The sequence below is a fragment of the Nelusetta ayraudi genome, unplaced genomic scaffold (assembly GCF_046127955.1).
Source record: "Nelusetta ayraudi isolate G7.1 ecotype Tasmania unplaced genomic scaffold, CSIRO-AGI_Nayr_v1 ptg000111l, whole genome shotgun sequence".
NCBI classification, from domain to species: Eukaryota; Metazoa; Chordata; class Actinopteri; order Tetraodontiformes; family Monacanthidae; genus Nelusetta; species Nelusetta ayraudi.
The window spans coordinates 1,038,113-1,057,899 of NW_027466161.1; the positions used below are offsets into that span (position 1 = coordinate 1,038,113).

The 19,787-nt window shown below is 49.8% G+C and overlaps 1 protein-coding gene across 1 annotated transcript; it reads right to left on the reverse strand.

Moving 5' to 3' along the window:
• Positions 1 to 1,321: 1,321 nt before the first annotated feature.
• On the reverse strand, positions 1,322 to 19,256 carry peak1 (pseudopodium-enriched atypical kinase 1). The gene is made up of 4 exons (XM_076049190.1): positions 15,698 to 19,256; positions 11,080 to 11,333; positions 6,943 to 7,787; positions 1,322 to 5,501 (listed from the first exon to the last, which is right to left on the reverse strand). The coding sequence occupies exons 1-4, from the start codon at positions 19,132 to 19,134 to the stop codon at positions 4,053 to 4,055; spliced, it is 5,985 nt and encodes a 1,994-aa protein (XP_075905305.1). The 5' UTR covers positions 19,135 to 19,256; the 3' UTR covers positions 1,322 to 4,052.
• Positions 19,257 to 19,787: the final 531 nt, after the last annotated feature.

The window sequence follows — 19,787 nt, forward strand, 5'->3', positions numbered from 1 at the left end:
AATCTTCTTGCCGCTCCAACTGTGAGACACCACAGTGGCCTTCTGCACCTGCTCACTGTGGTACATGAAGCCACTACTGCTCCCCCTTCAGGATGCTCTGCTTTAGACACCTACATATCATTATTGCTAAAGGCAGTTTTGTCAAAACCTTGAATTTGACAAAGATTATTTTGAAAAAACTACACCCTGGTGTTGATTTGGTCCTCAACTTTGGTCCTCACGTTTGTCAGGCCAGGCTTGTTTTCAGCCACCCAGTCCCCATTAGAGGCCCCCCAACCCCCAGTTTGACCACATCCAGCCTCCCCATTGATCAAGTAATGGCTCATGATTCAGGTAATAAAGCTATTGGAGCGTCCCAGCTGGGCAGAGACGACGGACAAACGTCGCATTGAATTCCAGTGAAAGTGATTTTTCCTGCAGTCAGATTTACACCTGAAGAGGCTCATGGATGGTCTTTCTTCCTGGGACGGCCTGTCCTCCTCCTTCTTCTTCTTCTTCTCCTCCTCCTCCTCCTCCTCCTCCTCCTCCTCCTCCTCCTCCTCCGCTGCCACGCCTTCTCTTGAGCTGCGCTTCCAAATAGCAACACAGCAAACAAACTGAAGAAAACACGCAACTACTGCTGAGGTCACCTGACTAACGCACTGAATGTGCAATCAGCCTTTGCAGCTGTAATGCACCAGACTGAGCGCAGGCTTCAGATGAACGGGACAGACTGAATGTGACAGGATGCAGGATGAGAGCTTCACTTCCCTGTGCTGCAGGGGTCCATAAATCAGAGGCACTAAAAACTCCAAACGGCGATAGAAAGGCGCAGAGTACGTGTCGAAATGTCGCCACCCTGTGGCAAAACTCTGTACTGCGACTACATGTCGATGGAACGTCGAGATGCACGAATTGCAGCGAAAGAAGGTGTAGCAATGGACATTTAGTCCAGATTAAAGCATTTTTGATTTCAAAAAGTTTATCACCTCTTTAAAACAGTTTGTAATGTATAATACATCAAACTAACAGGAAACAAATGAATTACCACTAATCAACATCAAAACCCGCATAACTTCAAATACTAAGACTTCACGAACCTTTTGACCTGTTGGATTTGAGTCATATTTACAGTTTTCACACAGTGTCTCTAAAAATCAATCAAACAATCAAACAAAAAACTCCAGTTAGCTTGAGGCCTGGATCTTATTGTTCTGACAGGGACACCATAGGGGAGGTCAGAATGGAAGCAAACTCCTCTCTCACCAACACAGCTGATGTTTTTACATGACCAGTGAGTGTACTGTACGTCTTCCGACTAATGAGACGACGGCCCGACCAGTGCGTTTAAAAAAAACATCGATTTATTGTTCTGTTACGCTTGGCTAACGTGGTTGACAATGAATGGCAGTGCGCCAGGAGTCGAACTGTACACGTATTAACAGACACGTTGAAGAGAGTTTCTGTTTCTCCAGTCAGTGGCAAGAAAAACAAACAAACAGACAGACAGACAAACAAAGAGCTGTATCAGCTACAAAAGTGACCACGTTGCTTCTAAAGTCGCATCATCCTTCAGTTTCTTGTCAAAGTGGTTCATCTCCCAGGCAGGTCACTCAAGAGGAGGAGGAGGGGGAGGAGGAATACTGTACATTACTGCTTCTGATTGGAGGGTTTTAATCCATCTCTCAGGACAGCGAACACAACTCACTTCCTTCTTCTCCTTCTCCATCAGCCAAGTTTAGGTTCAAGAAAGTGAACAAAACATTTCTATGAATAAATGATGTTTAGACTCTTTAGAGACAGAAGTAGAGGTGCTCCGTACTTGACAAAATAGAGTGTGGATTAAAATAGATCAAGGTTATATTTATATATATATTTTTATATATATAGATATTAATGCTATGTATATATACATATACTTTATAAAGGCTTCAATTTCTCGAGACACAAGAGCAGCCACCAGTGCCGTCTTCACACATTCGTCAGTACACAAAAGCCTTGAAAAGGTAGAAACACGTTGGCAAACAGCCTGGCAGTCTTGGACCTTCTGGTCTGGTTCGGTTCTGGTTCTGCAGTAGAACCGTTGCAGGTTCCTCAACATCCAAGAAATGCATCTGGTCCTGCAGCAACAGCTGCAGTGCGCACACCACCAATAGAAAAACTAACAAACAAAACCCTCAAAGCCCCTCAAGGTAAACTGTCATTTTTCCGTCATGGCGGTTTAGAAAACAGCGCCCCCTGGAGACGTGAAAGTAAACAGAGTGCAGTTCAGCCTTCAAAAACCGCAAAAATAACCACACTCAAGAAAAACCCTGTTTGAAAAATGTTCTGTTTGTGAGTTCACTCGTCGGTGATCAGTAACACCATCGACCTTGTGTCTCCTCCACCAGGGGGCGACAACACGGACGGACGGCAGCTCGGCGGAAGAGGAGAGAACCGGTGGTGGTAGAGCGCCACCTGGTGGAGACTGTGGCCAACTGAGAGTCTGAGGGTAGAAAAACAAAACAAGCAAAGTGGTTTGACAGGAGGACGAGTGTTTGTGAGCCACTTCCACCAGCGCCCCCTTTAGTCCAGGAGGAAAATAACTAAGAAAGAAACTAAACAAACAAAAACATTCGACATCAAGAAAATCCAACTTTTCAAATCAAATTCACAGGAATTTCCTCAGTCTCTCCCGCATCCTGGCGTTCTCCCTCTGCTCCCCTCCACAGGGGGCGCCGACGTTCAGTCCCAATGTGCAAAAGTCCAAAAGCAACTTGACGATAACATCACACAGCACAAGTTTTCTTTCTTTCTTTCATTCTTTCTTTCTCACTGCAGGTCTTCCAGCCGCTGGAGGAAAAGTCTCCACCAACGGAACAGAGTTTTTGAAAGATGCAGGATTCAGGTGAAATATGTTATGTGCCACAGAACTAATGATGGAAGACGACATTAGTCAACGACTGTGCAAGTTAAAAATCAAAACGCTCACGAGCTGAAACCTCCAGTGGGAGTAACAGGGTCATTGCACAAAAGACACGTCCCATTTATCTTCCCAGCTTTGTGAAGTTTTTTTCTCTGAGAAACTGCAAAAACAAGTACAAGTCAGGTATGCAGAACTTAACAAAGACAAACACCTCAGTTCAAAGTTCCTGTTTGTTTTTTAAAAAAACTGGAATTGGCCAATCGCTGATTCAAATCTCAATTTCACTTCCTGATAACATTTGTGAGTCAGAGTCCATTTTGTCATAAACATCAGAAGAGAGAAGAGAGAAAAGATCTTTGGCTCGTTAGCCTCCAACAGAAACACAGCATCTCCCTGTGAACACATCCCACTTTCAACAGGACAAATCCAATCACGTTTCATCAACATCCATTCAAGTTTTATGCCCAAAAAGGTTTTTAAAACATATGCTTGTAAAAATACAACAAAATATTCACAATTTACATGTGTGACACCAGATTTTCCCTCAATAGACTGAAATCGGGTAACTTAAAAAAACAAAGCAGATATTATCAGATATTAATTAAAAAAAAGAAAAAAAGTGTGCACTGGTTTAAAAACAGTTGAAGCAATTCTGCCATGCAAGCTGAGATCAGATGTGGATTCATGCAAACATGATAATGATCATTATAAAATAAAGACTTTGGAAGATCAGATTATCTATTTTAAATCCCTCACAATACATCCAGTGAGAGTGCTGGAGTGTTGAGGAACCAGAGTGGAGAGCAGTGTGGAGACACCTGCTGCCGCTGCTGGGGACTAATAGTAATAATACTAAGAAGAAGAAGAACTCCACTCATGAAGCTCAGTGTGACTAAAAGGTAACACACACACTCACACAGCGCATTGACTTGTGCATTAAGAGAACACACACACACACACACACACACACACTGCATGACCACTGCGAACGCTCAAACAGAGCCAAGTGTCGAGGACGAGAAGGAGGTGGAGGAGATGGGGAGGTGAGGGAGGTGAGGAAGGTGGAGGAGGAGGTGGGGAGGTGAGGCGGTGGAGGAGGAGGTGGGGAGGTGGGGCAGTGGAAGTGGAGAAGGAGGAGGGGATGGGTTGGTGGGGACCCAGCAGGAGCTCAGTGCGGCTGCGACTGGCTCAGCTGGAGGCCGTGCGTCTGATGTGTGAGGCTGTTGAGCGTGGGCGCCCCCTGGCCCTGGCGGTGGCACTGCGGCTGCAGCAGCTGCACCACCCGGCCCAGCGAGTCGGTGGTGGCGAAGGCCAGGTACTGGCAGCAGAGCCAGTCCTCCAGGCTGACGCCGCAGCACGCGTCCAGCGAGCGCTCGGCGAACTTGATCATCATCAGCGTCCGCTTCAGGTCCAGCCAGTTCTGCAGCGTGGCCTCGCGGCAGCCGCCACCACAGCTGCCGCCGCCGCTGCCACTTCTGCTGCCACAGCTGCCACAGCTGCCACCTGTGCTGCCACCTGTACTGCCACAGCCCAGAGCCTGGAACAGGTCCTCCCGGGGGCCCCACAGCAGGCACTGCAGGCAGGCCCGGGCCTGCGCCATGCTGATCCTCTCCGAGGGGTTGACGGTGAGCAGCAGGCGCGCCAGTCGCTGCAGGCCCTGCGAGTAGAGGGAGGCGGCAGGCAGCGGCGGCAGGTCGGCCCAGGTGTACTCGCGCTCCTGCAGCTGCGGCACCTCCTCGAAGGGGTTTGGCCGGTGCAGCATCTCGTAGATCAGGATCCCTGTCTGGAACTCGTCGCACTTGCGGTACTGTGTGGCTGCCACAATCTCCGGCGCCAGCCGCCACTGGTCGCGCTCGGCGGCAGCGGCGGCGGCGGCTGCTGCCGCCAGCGCGCTCCTCTGCTTGGCCTGGGAGAAGTTGCTGATGATGAGGCGGGCGGGGCAGGTGGCGTTGGTGGCGGCGGCGGCAGCGGCAGCTGGGTCGCTGCCACTGCTGCCATCGTTGTTGTTGGGCTCAGTGGTGCCGTCCGGGCTCCACGGGTTGCCAGGTTGGCAGTGGACCAGGAGCAGGTTCTCCAGCCGCAGGTCGCAGTGGGTGACGTGGTACGGCTTCATGTGCTCCAGGCCGGAGCAGAGCTGGAGCAGCAGCAGACACACCTGCCGCTCGTACAGCTCCGGGTTGTTGGCGTGGCGGGCGGCGCCCTGCCGCACAAAGTCGGCCACCGTTTGGAAGGGAACCTCACGGGTGATCACCACCACCCGACTCTTCAGCCGGCAGCTGCCGCCGCCAGTCATGTGACCACCTGCCACCGTCTCCAACTTCCTATTGGAGGCCACGCCTCCGGCCGCCGTGGTGTCACTATCAGTCTGCACTTCTCTCACGTCTTTCTCCTCTTCCTCCTGCTCCTCCTGCTCCTCCTGCTGCTCTTCCTCCTCCACCTCCTGTTGCTCCTCCTCCTCCTGCTCCTCCCAGGGCAGCAGGCGTGCCGGGACGTCGGCCAGGAAGTGGCCGCAGTCCTGCTGGATGTTGAAGTTGAGCGGGAGGCTCTGCCTCACCGCCAGGCTGTGGAAGAACTGCTGCTGCTGCTGCTGCGACTTCTTCACTCTGCTGCGGCAGATCTGTAGAACAAGAGACAAAAGTGTAGAATCTCAGTACAATAAAAGTAATGAGGTCATTAAGTCATTAAAACACCCGTCATTATTGGTCATCCATCCTTCCGATTATTACTCAATAGCAATCTAAATTTCCTTAACATAGATACAGAATACAAGATGCTCAGTGAGAATAATAATCTTTTTCAGCTTTGTTAAAAAATATGAGACCCTCCTAAATTTTGCTTTGCGGATTTCAAGCGGTCTCGTGGGTTAATTGGGGGGTCCAACCCCTCCAGACCCCCCAGTATTTTGCACACTGGTCTTCACACTGGTCACTTGCCCTTCGAATGATTCTCATATATATAAGAATATACACAGAACAATAAGGTTCATGCTGCTAGTTGCTGCTAGGAGCAGTACACTTGTCATACAGCGCAATCTATGAGACTCTAATTCAGTTGGTTTGAACAGAACATCCCATAATAATATGAACATGCAAGGCTGAGTTTTTCTTTCCCTCAACATTCTGAATTCCCTTTTGGGAAAAGCCAACGCATAGCACCAGGCTAACAGGCGAGAAGGCTAACAGCTACGCGCTCCAGTTGATTGAGGGGTGCCGCTGGAGGAGCAACAGGCTCGCTGGTAACGAGGCTGTCTGAACAGCATCCCCGATCAATAAAACAGGACGGAGGGGAAGAGTCTGTGTGCTGCCGCTGCCCCCTGGTGGTCTCGGTTATGGATGAGGCTCAACAACAAACACATTGTCCTCTCCCAACTGCTGGAGTGCAGCTTTGAAGATTCTGCCTTTCACTTGTCAGCTGTTTGGATCCAGATGTTTTTGGGGGTAATGGAGGGGGGGGCGTGTGTGAGGGCTCAACAAGGGTCTGCTGGGCACTGAGGACCTCAAGAACGCGACACCATGACAACACAAGGCGACAGCAGATCTATAGATGCTCTTCAAATAAATGGCAGAGCAAGAGAGTCGACACGTCCGACTGAGGAAGGAGGTGAACCAGGTGAACCAGGTGAACTGCTGAAGGTGTCGACTGGTGGTTTGTATTGTACTGTATTATTGTATTGTATCTTCTTGGACTGAGTTTACATTGGCTATTATTGCATCATTTCCAAGTTGACTTTTCTTTTTCTTTTTTTTACACTATTTGCACTGTTATTGGAGTTGCTTCCATCTCATTTTACATGTGTACCGGTATATTATTCTATTCTATTCTATCTACTCTATTTTATTCTATTCACTAGGCTGTCTTTTTAAAGGACCTAAAGACACTGAGTATGAACTCAGGTGTGAACGCAGGGTGACGCCCTGGACGAGTGGCCATACTGTTCTTATTGTCTCTTCACTGGTGGACCTTCTCTTACAAGGAAAGACAGACCTGGACCTGAATCCGATCTGAGTGGTGTCAGAACCAGAACTCTGAGGTGCAGAGAAGTCGTCGCTGTGTCTCACCTTGATGGCGTAGCTGACCAGCGGGTCTTTGGCGTAGGAGGCCGTGTAGTAGACGGCGTCCCCGGCCTGGCAGCAGGGTTCGCCAGCGGTCAACCTGAAGTGGGACCAGCTGTCGGTGCCGAAGCGCAGCGCCTCCTTCTGGCCGGCCATGAAGCGGTCTTCGCACTTGGCGGCTAGCTTGCGCAGCGTGTCGGCGTGGAGGCTGCGGATCCGCCCCATCACCTCGTCCCAGCTGTCGAAGCCTCGGTACAGCGGCGCCGCTGCCGGTGTCTGCCGCTGGCCTTTGGAGGCTCCGCCCCCTGCCCCGCCCCCTCCAGCAGCAGTAGCAGAAAGGGGCGGGGCACCTCGCCCTGGTTTGCGAGCCCTCCCACCCAGAGACTCGGTGCTGGGGAAGACCCTCCTCTCCCGGCCGGTGGCGGCAGCAGGAGCGACAGGTGGCGGCTGCGGTGCCAGGCAGGTGGCGCCGGCGACCTGCCGCGGCCTCTCCAGCGAGTCGGCGGCGCCCTGCTGCTGCTGGTGGGCGCGCTGGGCCTCGGAGCTGAGCGAGGAGCTCTGGCTGGCCGTCTCCCAGGTGGAGTCCAGCTCGTAGAGCGGGTTGGCCACGCTCAGGCTGCTGCCGCCCGGCTTGGCCTCGGCCCGGGGCCGCAGGGCGCCACCTGGCCCCGGGGAGGGCTCGGTGCACGAGCGGGGGACCTTCTTGGGCAGCGGCGGAGGCGGCGAAGGAGGCGACAGCGCGGCCTTGGAGGTGGAGAGGTCAGCGTCCAGGTCGATGGAGGCCAAGGTGTCGTTGGAGGCCTTGAGGTGTCGAGGCTGTTTGAGGGGGATCATGTTGGCTCTGGACTGACCTGCAGCACAGAGGAAAATACCTTCATGGCAAATCCACAGAAAGAAGAACAACACTGCACACACAGGGAAGACAGACTGGCTCTTCTGGATGTAATGTAAGTATTGTGTTGACCAGAGAGGCCAACACTGGGGGGCATCTATAGGTCTCAAGTGTCTTTAGTTAGACACTAAAAATGTAAAAAGAAAAAAGAAAAAAATAATAATTAATTTATTATTATCAATTCTTTTTTAATCTACAGATGTTGTGTTATTTGAACAACATTCCTCAGCAGGTATTTCCAGAAAGTTTCACTGCAGTAGAAACACAAACTGAACATATTTGTCATATACACACAAATATACAACTGGTATGGGCAAGTTTTTAAAGAGTACGAGTGGATTACTCAACCCGGTATCAATATCGATACCCGATACTGGTCTCAGTATGTGTGCATCGCGATTTTTTAGTTTTTAGACATAAATGTGTGTGAGCTCATTAGCAGCAATGTTCCAGGAGACAGGACCAGGACAGTGGTTCAAGTCCCACTGATTGTCACATCATGAAGGATGCAGAATTTGTCCTGATCCAACCCCCAAGCAGCCAAGCAGTCTTTGGTCCGACCCGGCCGGGGATCGAACCCACAACCGTCCAGTCTCAGGGCAGGACCCTCTACCACCAGCCCACTGAGTTGGTACTCGGGAGCCGGACTGTTTGACTGGGCTCTCAGTGTCCTCTGCAGTTGGAGGCCAATGGTAGGAGTCATCAGGGATGAGGTGGTGGGCCAGTTGAATCCTGGGAGCAGCCCAGTGGAGGTGCAGCACCTCCACTGGGCTGCTCCCCAATGAAGATGAGAGCCTGTCCAGTCTGACCAGATGATGCCCTTCCCCCGGCCCACAACCGAGGGATGGATGTGAACCAACCTCCCCTGGACCCGGCCAACTCTGCACCGCTGCATAATCTTTCTGGACAGAGAGAGATTCTGCTCACGTGTGACGGCGGCAGCAGCAGCAGCAGCAGCAGCAGCAGCAGCAGCCTTAAGAAAAAGCAGTGGGGATAAAAGTAAATGAGTCCTCGCTAATCCTCCCCGCAGGAGCGGGAGCGCCGACTCTAATAACAACTCCCAGTCGGAGGATCTTCCCTCCTCCGTCTCACTACTGACATCATACCAAAGGAATCTATGTTTGCCATTTGACAGGGATGCTGAGACACACAGAGGACGAGCACTTCAAACACTTCAGCCAACAGCACCCGCTGACCAGAACTGGCTGGAAGCTGCTGGACCGAAAGTACTGACGGACTGAGAAACACACGGACACGAAAAAGAATTCTGCTCCAGCCAGCTGTTCCAAAAACTACCTCAGCAAGAAGACAAATTATCTGGACAGAAGTCACACACACACACACACACACACACACACACACACACACACACACACACACACACACACACACACACACACACACACACACACACACACACACACACACACACACATGATACGCAACAGTGGGGTGAATGTGGGCGTGATGAGGAAAAGCAGAGGATGAAGGAAGCAGAGTGGGCTGATGAAGGAGGAGAGGATGAAGAGGAGGAGGAAGATGGAGCAGCAGCAGAGCAGCCCTACCTTCAGTCCTACTGGCTGACAGCTCCTCTCAGTTCTCCTCTCTTTTTTTAAGATTTTCTTTCGGTCGGTAAACAAGGTTTGGTGGCGGCGCAGGCGGTCAGTAGCTCTGCTGCCATCACTTCATCACTCAGGGTCTGTGCTGCCAACACTCAGGCTCAAGGCTTCCCACCAAGACTAGCCAGCCCCCCCGCCCCTCCCCCCACTGCTTCCTGTCTGATTAGAGCACCAGGGCCAGGCTGAGTGTGTGTGTGTGTGTGTGTGTGTGTGTGTGTGTGTGTGTGTGTGTGTGTGTGTGTGTGTGTGTGGCAGCAGACACACACTTGGTCTTGATAAGTGAATGTGATGTTTCACCAAATGTGTAAGGGTTGTGTGTGTGTGTGTGTGTGTGTGTGTGTGTATGATGGAGCTGACACGCTCATCAGAGTTGAGAGCTGGACTGAAGCAGTTTGAGGCTGCGGCAGATCAGTTTGACTTCTCATTGTCTCATTTACAGCATCAAATGAGACAATAGAAGAAGAGCACTCCTCTACTTCTCCACGCCTCTACTTCTCCACTTCCACTCCTCTACTTCTACTTCTCCACTTCCACTCCTCTACTTCTGCTTCTCCACTTCCACTCCTCCTCCCCAAACCTGCAGTCAGGTGCAGTGAGGGACAATCAGACCACAGGATGGTGCAGTATCATCAGCCTGAACCTCCAGGGACCTTCTTACAGGTAGACATCCATGCACTCGTCTGAAAGCTCTGTGAGCCTTCAGCTGGTTGAATGCACACTGAGAAGACTGAAGAGTCTTTTTTTGTACAAAGCTAAAACAAAACAAAACAAAAAAAAAACAGCATCAACACTGACAAGGCACATGACTGTTGGATTGTCACAGGAGAAGCAGTGCAGCGCCTCAGCCGTGCTTCTGCCCCAAACCCGCCTCCTCTCCTCTCCTCTCCTCTCCTCTCCTCTCCTCTCCTCTCCTCTCCTCTCCTCCTCTCCTCTCCCCTCCTCTCCACTGCCTTCCTCTCCTCTCCAAGGCAGAGAAATCTTTTCCTGTTTCTCTCTGCCTCCTCATGTTGCTGCTAACGGCACCTTCATCACCCCGTCACTGACAGAGGCTCTAATATCTGATGATGATGATGATGATGAAGAGTCTGGTGAGAACTCCTCACAAACAGGCTGCGGTGGAGGAGCTTTGTGAGCCTGCTGTGAGATGAATGAAGTGCTGCTGCTGCTGCAGGCTGGAGTGTTACAGCTGCAGTAGCAGAAGAAGCTGCTTCTGCCAGGACACTGGCGGTGCCACGAAAACTAGATCATCAGCTTCTGAAGGGAGTCATCAGCTGTGTTTCCATCACCCTAGAGCTGCTCCAAACCTAAACATGGCCATAAAACCTGCTGATGGAAACAACTCAGCTTGGAAAAACCTCTCCAATACGCCTCAAAGGCTTTGACTCTCATCAGGTTTTTCACACGGATCCATATGGAGGAATATTGCAACAGTGTCATGAAAATACTTTTTTTTGGCATTGACACGTCAGCGGATGCGACGTACGGGGTCATGTGACCAGTTCACTGACCTGTGAAAATGGTGCGTTATGATTGGACGGAGGAGGAGACTGAATATTTTTTCAAGTCATCAAAGATGAAGCATTGGCAGAGTAAGAAATGAACAACGGCGGTCAATCAGTCAGTCAATCTTACCCAGGTTGCTGTAGGTGGCGCTGCACTGGCTGGAGGTGGTGGAGTTGGAGTAATGGGAGTGAGTTCCATCTTCTTCCAAGTCCCCTGGGGGGGCGCCGCCCTCGCTGGCTGGGGCCGGACCCCCTCCAGCAGCAGCCTGGCTGGCCTGGACCTCAGCCTCCCCGAGCAGCAGGCCCACATTGACTCTGGCTGGCTGGTAGGTGGCGCCGGGGAGCTCCGGCTCCCTGGCCTGGCTGGCATTGGCTGCTACCTGGCTGCAGGGGAGACATAGAGGAGAGCTTGTGTTGTTATCGTTGTGGAATAAATGTGGGTGGAGACAACTGATGATGGTCCTGAGACTCCACCAGTGGAGAAGCGCTGGTTTTCACCACTTTGATGAGACTCCAACCCTGCAAAGAGCGGCCAGGCCAGACCCAAACCCTAACCCTAGGCCAGCTCGTCTCCTGGGGCTTCAAACGCTGTTTTTTCATTCAAGCCACGCCTCATTAACAAAAGTACAAGACGACAACATGTGAAAGGAGGCTGCGGTGACAAACAGTTGACAGTGCTGCTGGTGTCACTGTGGGGCGAGGCGGCTGAATGACCCTGAGTCACAGGGGTCACTTCCTTGACTAAGACGGTGAGCAGACATATTGCTCATAGGAAATGACTCAGGGTGTTTCATGGATTTACTGGAAAGAGTTTGGGGGTCAAAGGTCAGTTCAGCAGGAGGCCTGTAGCTGCGCGTCGTTGCGGCTGAAATCAGTGGAGAAACTCCAAGAAACAAGTTGAGAAGTTTCTCACAGCCACTGACAGCAGACTGAGGCTTCTTCAGGGCTAGACAAAGAAATAATACCTGTGAAATCATGAGAGGTGTCCATCCATCCATCCATCCATCCATCCATCCATCCATCTTCTGTCACTGCTGCTCATGCACCCAGACATACAATCCCATATTTAAAGCTGATATGAGTTTGAATGCAACACAGTCTTGGACAGTCGGAGGGGAAAAGCAGTTGGCGCCACCACAGGATGAGGCCTCAGACTGAAGGAAGCGCAGGAGGTTCCAGACCACTGAGCTCTTGAAGAAGACACACCGCGCTGCTGCTGCTGCTCGTGTGTGTGTGTGTGTGTGTGTGTGTGTGTGTGTGTGTGTGTGTGTGTGTGTGTGTGTGTGTGTGTGTGTGTGTGGCCCGAGGCCGCCAGTCTGACATCTTCACCCACCTGTCTGAGCACATTCAGTCTTGTGCTGCTTTTTATTAACGAAAGGAAAAAAAAAAAAAAAAAAGAAAAGCCAAAGCCGATCGGGAGCTTCAAAGATGCAGAGGATTCATTTCTCCAACGCTCGCCAACAGCAGGCCGCTGACGGGAAGTTGGGCTCTGAGGTTGCTGCGCTTCGCAGCAAAACAAAGAATAAGTCTACTATTAGCAGGTGGAATCATAAAAGATGAGATGTGATTTCCAAATGATATGAACGTGAGCGTCTGCTTGTGGCGAGAGAGGAAACAACACCTTCGCTCGTGTCGTTTCCTCTTTTCCCTTGTCAACACCGGAGCGCTTGACTGCAGTTTCAACTGTTGTTGATGTGACACCAGGATATGAGCCACGCTACTCAACGTGAAAAGCACCTCTGAGAGGTTGGATGGAAAAGAAAAAAAAACAATAACCAAAAGAGCACTTCAAGCAAAACTGCTCCACTGCGCTGCGGAGAGATGATTCACACCTCACAGGCCCCTTGACACGATAAATACCTTGAATGGTGCTCCAGCATCCAGTGTCAGGACCTGACTTGTTCAGGCAACATCAAGCTGCCCGAGTGCAAATCACACTTGTGTTCAAACTACGTGTTGACGAGGGGAAAACAGACGGAAAAGAGAGAGACTAACACGCCCTCCCTCCGCTGCACTCCAAGCGCTCGACTTTGAGCAGCTTTGGTTGCTCGCAGGTATTTATTAATAGAAGTTAGATGAAAGGATTGCAGCACTCACCCACTGTACTGGCTCACACAGCTTCCCATCTGGAAGTCTCTGTTCACATGCTAGTCAGCCGCAGAGCAACACCAAGCAAACGCTCCCCTGATTCGCTGTCTTTAGCAGATCCTGTGCCGTCGCTGTGCTGCTGTTTGCTCCCCTGTCAACACTCATACCTGTCTCAGGTAATGTGTGGCCGCCAGCGCTGCTGACCACGCCCAGGTGAGCTATAAAACCGCCTTCCACTTGAAAAAAAAAAGAGAAGAGGGTTGAAGTTTAACCCTTTGTTTGCAACTGGTGTCTTTGGGTTTTTTCCAAGTTGCCAGGATAAAATGAAAATGTGATTGACTGGAAGCAGAGGAAAGCTTTCTCTAATTCAACTGTGTCTGCCCTCTAATCTTTGATTTTTATTGTACTGTAATTGATGAGTGAATTGTTATCTGTCAGACATTGTAATGTGTATTTCTATTGATCCCACAGGGGCACAACCAATGCAAATTAGAATTGGGTACATTTGCATTTTTTTCCCCCAAGAAAAATGTCCATTAATGTCCATTGTCCCTCTTTATCAAATAAAATAAATACATAAATAATTACATTGATCAACAGAAGTGTTAAAAAGGGGGCGAAAACAAAAACATTGTTGTATTTACGCTACCAGTCAAAGTTTGAATGCACCTGTTTCTTCTTTGTCTTGATTGCTTTCTACAGTGTAGATACTGATGACATCAGATACGACCAAGATATGAGGATTAATGTGGCGAAAGAAAAAAAAAAGTTCAATGCCTAAATACGTGACGTTCTATATATTTAATATGAAGGCTGGCTATTCTAGATCATCTCAAATATGAAACTTCTTTGAGTTATTTCACCCTTTTTGGTTGAATACATATTCCACATGTGTTCATTCATGGTTTTGATGCCTTGAGTGACAACCTGCAATGTCAATGGTCCTGAAAATGACAGAAAAACCATGAAATCAGAAGTATGTGCGCAAACTTTTGACTGGTGGTGTAGATTCAATCATTCATTTTCTATACTGGCTTTTCTCCTGCAGTCAGGGTGCATTTCATATCATGAATGACGTATTTTAGATTTTTTTTTTTTAAATTAAACGTAAAGGTGGTGAAGTTAGAGAATTTTTTTTTTCATTTTTTTCATTTTGTTTCTTCTGTATATTTGATGCCGTCGTCTCAAGAGGCATCATTCAACGACATTCCAAACGTACATTCTTTCCGCATTCCTTCACATGTTCTTACATACCAGCGGGGGCAGTAAACAGCACGAGGTTCAGCTAGTCTCTGTTCCCAGGTCATCTCATAGCAACATGTCCGGGAGATAAGAGCTGCAATAGACGGCGGCATCAAAGCAGACAAAGCTGCCGCTGACACTCCGACTGAGTGAGGCAGCTACTGATTGGCCAGTTCAGGGAGGAGTCGGAGGTCTCAACAGCAGAGCCACCCGACCACACACAGCTGGAAGGACAGCGTGACACATGAAACCTGGCCTGCTTCAGTGTGTGCAGCACCAGTGGGGCTCCTGGCAAAACGTCCCAGACAAACGAGTTGGAATGCCGACAGAATGACGTCAAGAATCACTGAGTGACATTTGTAGCCGCTGGCTTTGTGATGCGGTTACTCCTGGCCAAGCAGAGACTGTTGAGCAGCTTATTAAACTAACACACTGCTTAGTTACACTGCATGATGGACACCATCCCATACTACACTTTAGCAGAGCGTCGTACAGTACATTAAGCACATGAACAGAAACTCTCGACTGACTCCACACCTTGCCTTAAAATGACAAGGAGAAACAAACAAATGCAGCAGCAGCAGCATCAGCAGCAGCAGCAGAGGGCTGAGAGCAACAGTCAAATGACAGAAGCTGGAAAAGAGACAGAATGAGGCCAAACCCACGATGGAGCTGAATAGAGGAATGTTTTTCAGAATTCAGGGTGACGAAGAGATCGTGGAAAAGATGAGAAAAATAAAATAAACTGCGAAAAAGTACACGATGAGAGTTTTATCAGTTACAGAGCATCAGAATTGAATGAGTTTTTATGTATAGAGAAAATATAATGTATTATAATGTATTAAGACGGTGTTAAGGTGGACATTTGTGCAGGAGTTCAGCTGATGCCACACTGATGATGTTTCTATCTGTATTTTACTGTTTGTCCACAACAGTGATGCTTCATTGTTATGTACTGCAAAGACCAATTCAATATTTCAACTTGATTTTTTTTTTTTTTTTAATCAAACTAAATTCAAGTAAATTGTTGACTTGAGAAGACTCTCCAGCTGTTGTTCGGAATCGTCTTACAACTAGACTTGATTTGCACATTGAAGACACATTGAAAATTTCAAACCACTTTCAATAACCACTTGAAAGAAACATTAGGACTCATTAGACAGAGAAACAACAACAACAGAAGACATCAGAATAATGTCTCCGACATTTGCACCGTCTTTTTCCAAAGTGCCATTTAAACATGGACTGTAAAAAAAAATCACTCACCGCACGTCTTGACACTCAAAGCCAATTTTCTTTTTTAGATCTTTTTTCAAAATCCATTTTGAAAAGCTTGAAGAAACATTTACTAATGTCTGACAGCCCACAAACTCCTGTGCTCCTTCTGGTTAATACAATGACAATATAGAGGCAAATACCTGAGGTTCTTGCTGAGAAGGTCCCCTCCAGTCGACTGCGGGGTTGGCGTTCGGCCTGGACTCAAAGCTCGAGGCTCCTTGCTCTCATCAGTTACCAAGAGTTGATCTTCTCTGCCTTCCTCAATTCGTAGCTCTCCCTCTTCACCAGAGGGGGCGCCACCACCGTCTGACTTGTAGGTGAAAATGATGGTGGGTTTCTGGGAGGGATCCTCGGGTTTGGCCTCGCTGAACCAGTGGTGCTGTTCAGCCGGCGGCGGTGGTAGAATGTGAATGACGGTGCCGTCGAGTCCAACCAGCTTCCCTTTCTCCTTGTCTCTCTCCGCCCTCTCCCTCTGCTCGTCCTCGTCTTTCCGCCGACGGAAAAAACTCTTGAAGGAGATCCAGCGCTTGGGTTTGGAGTTGTCTGCTGAAACACGCCTTCCTTCTCCGCCTGGACTTGTCGGGTCACCTTCGCTGGGTCGTGCAGGAGAACTGGAGGCAGAACTCTTGGTCCAGTTTCCAAAGTGTCTCTGGAGAATGTTGGCGGCATGGTAAGGCGAAGACGTAGACCTCGGAGGGGGAAACGGAGCACTTGGCTCCGATCGGGGGCTGGCAAGGGGAACCGAAGCGGAGGCACTCTGAGATTTCGACAAGACTTTTGAAGGTGTGTCACTGGCAGGCTTGGAGAGACTCCCATCAGGTGTGGAGAACAGAGACTTGGGTCTGGTGAGGGTCTCCTTGGTGGCGTCGGGCGGCAGAGCGTACAGCTCCTCTGAGTCGACGGTCTTTTGTGAGGGCGACTCTGGGGGAGACTGGGGAGGGTGAATGGAAGCCACGATCTGTTGGAAGACGGCGCTGGCCTCCTCCTTGTGGCTGAGCGCCGCCTCAGAAGGTGCAGTGAAGTCTGCGGGGTCGTCTTTAATGACAGACACTTCTCCACTCGCCTTACAAGGCTGTGAGGGCGCACCGGCAGAGGGGACTGTTCTCAGCAGCTTTGCAGTCGTGCAAAGGAAGGCAGGGGAGCTCCTGGACATCGACGAAAGGCAGGTCCCACTTGTGGAGGTGATCAGAGTGCTTGTCACAGTGCTGGAGTCTGTAGTGGTTCTTGGTTGGGAGTTTGACGCGCTTGCCGTCAGTTCGGGTAAAGCTTTTGTCTCCTCAAGGGACGCTCTCTCTGATGTGCCTCTACCAGACACAGTCTTCTCAGTGGAGGTGGACTGGACACTCTCAGAAGATCCAATCTCCTCATACGTATGGCTGGTAACTCGACTGCCCAACCCTTTTGCCTGTGCCAGTTCTCCACTGAGTCCCAAGAAGCTCTTGTACACAGCCAGGTTGTCATAGGCACTGGGATTAATCACAATAGGTACCTTGACAGCATTTTTGGAGCTGCGGGCATAAGCTGGCTCATCTCTAATAATAATGGGAAAAGGTGGCATGCCGGCATTGTTGAAACTGTTGAACTTGATTTCTGATAAATTTGGGGATTTAACGGGTACAGTTCTGGAGGAGGACAACCCAGAAATGGGAGAAGTGGGGGCCGACTTGTGGCTGCAGTGCTGAAAAGGACTGGCAAGGGCCGAATTTCCACCAACCCCATGATCTACTTTTGGTATCTTCTGACGAGGACTTGTGCTTGACGTCCAAACTTCTTGGTACCGTATACTTGCTAATTTCTTTCGAGAGTTGCCAGACAGACCCACAGATGTGGGTGATGTTGGCATCACATGTGAGGGGGATGACACAGCGGCCGTTGGAGACAAGGGCTGGCCCAACAGAGCGGTGCCAGACGCTGTCGGACTGGAAGGCTTTGACAAGGGTTTGGGTTTTGGAGTAGAGTCTGAAATATGTTCATCCTTGTTCGCCATGGAAGCAGACACATCCACCACAGTGTAAGGCTTACAGATGAGAGATTTTTCCAAGTTCACAACGCGGTACGGTTTAGCCTGCTCCTCCGTGGGACTGAAGCTGATAGTTACTGGTTGCCCTGGAAGAGCCTGGGGCATTGGCATACCTTCTCTACCATCTTGATCTTCCAGCCTGATGGCCAGCACGGCCTTGTGTGTTTCAGTCGCCTTGAGAGGACTTAATCCTCTCTGGATAGGGTCTGTTTTTACAGAAGTGCAGGTAACAGGTGACTTAGAAAATGTGGGAGAGGAAATTGGCCCTTTAGAAGATAATGGTGACTGCAAGCCGTTCTGTGGGGAAAAGGGAGCACTGCTCCCGCTACTGGAAGTTGTCCGAGAATCCTCCGGTTGCGACGACGACGACTCTGGTGACGTGATGGACTCTGAATTTGATAAAAATACACTGCCTTGGATGTCAAGGAGAACTCTATTGTCCATGGACGGGTATCCATTCAAGATCTCGTCATAGCTGTCATCGTAATCCACTGCGCAAATCCGCTGCAGAGAGCGGTTGCGAAGCGGCACAGTGTTCCACTTCTTGCTGGCAGCGAAGGGCACTGGGGACAGAGTGGCAGCGCGGAAATTAGCGAATCGCGGTTGGCCTCTCATGCGGATCTCCATGGCCAACAGCTCTTCATCGCTTTCCTCCCAGCTTTCGTGTTCCTCGTCGTCGTCCCTCTCCGTCTCGTCGTCCTCGTCTGTCTCGTCCTCATCCTCGTCATCCTCGCTTGAAAACTCTGGGTAGCAAAATCGACCACCCTCCATGCTAATGATCTGACTGCCGTCGCTGAGAGATACCCGTTTTTGTGCGACTCCGCCGCTGCTGCTGCTTCCCATGGCCAGGCAGCCTGATGCTGGAAGACCTCTCTCTAGGGAGCGCCGGTAGGAGCTACTGATTCTTCCCCAAAATAAGTCCTTTGAACCTGACAGATGTGTTGGGCTGAGGCTAGGACCTAACCCAGCAATCTCCTTTAAAACATCTGCTAATCCACTGTTATTATTCCCACTTGGGGTCCTTGGACTTAATTGTCTGTAACCCTCAATCTCCTCAGCGCTACTCTCTCCGTCATTATTATTGCTTGGCGCACTCGGGCTTTTATGATTGAATCCATTCCTGTTCCAGACAGTGAAAGCGGACGCTTTCCCCTGTTCTATCACATTTGTTGGATATTGGAGGTGACAATCTAAATCGATTCCCGTAGAGGTGGATGGCAGCATCATAGTGGGTTTAACAGCAATGGTTGGCTTTTTAGCCACCGGCGGTCGTATCTGCCCTGAGCGAGAAGCCCCCCCAGTGACAGCCCTCTGAGAGTTGTTCATGAGGTTAGGGTTGGCTCTGGGAGCAGCAGCAGCAGCAGCAGCAGCAGCAGCAGCAGCAGCAGCAGCAGGTGGTGGTGGCGGATGCTGCTGCTGGCTGGTTGGAGGCCTCTGCTCAAACTGAGGCTTCCTGCCAACAGTTTGAGCCAAACAGTGCAGACTCTTCGGTTTGAAGCAGTTCTTGCATTCGCCAGGTTTCCACACATGTTCAGTGAAAGTGCTGCAGGCAGACATGGCTGCTCGTCCAACGAAGCAGCGCCTTGGGTCAATGTACAGGAAATCCCGCCATGAAGCCGCGGCTCACAGTTTCTGACTGTACTTTGAGGACGACGGGAGCTTGAAAGCTGTCAGACGGTGAACCTGAAAAAGAACAAAAAACAAGGAAAAAAAATATTAATTGAAAACTGCGAAAAACCCATTTCTTGCTAGTATTAGTTAGTAGGTTGTCATGTCAGTTCAATTCACTGTTCTAATTGTGCAAAGCGCTTTAAGATGTCTTTGGATGTGATTTAGCGCCGTACAAATAAAAGTTGATTGATTGAAACAAACACAGTCAAATATTTTTGGCAAAAACAGCAACATTTAAAAACAAGCAATGAGGATTTTAAAAGTAATGCAGCATTGCGACCAGTAGGTGGCAAACTTTCCCTATACAGCAGGCTTCTCTCTTCTCTTTAAGGAGCCTGGATTTGCTTCACCATCTACTCAATGTTGGAGACTGAAAAACAACTTTAGAGCTGAAGAGGAGGAGGAGGCATCGTTCCCAAGTAGCAACTGTTTTGTTGGCTACTTCAGCAAAGCTCAGGAAAAGCCTGATTTCAACAAACAGCACAGTTCAATATGTGTAATGTGGAACACTAACGCTTTCCCAGAATATGAGAAGCACA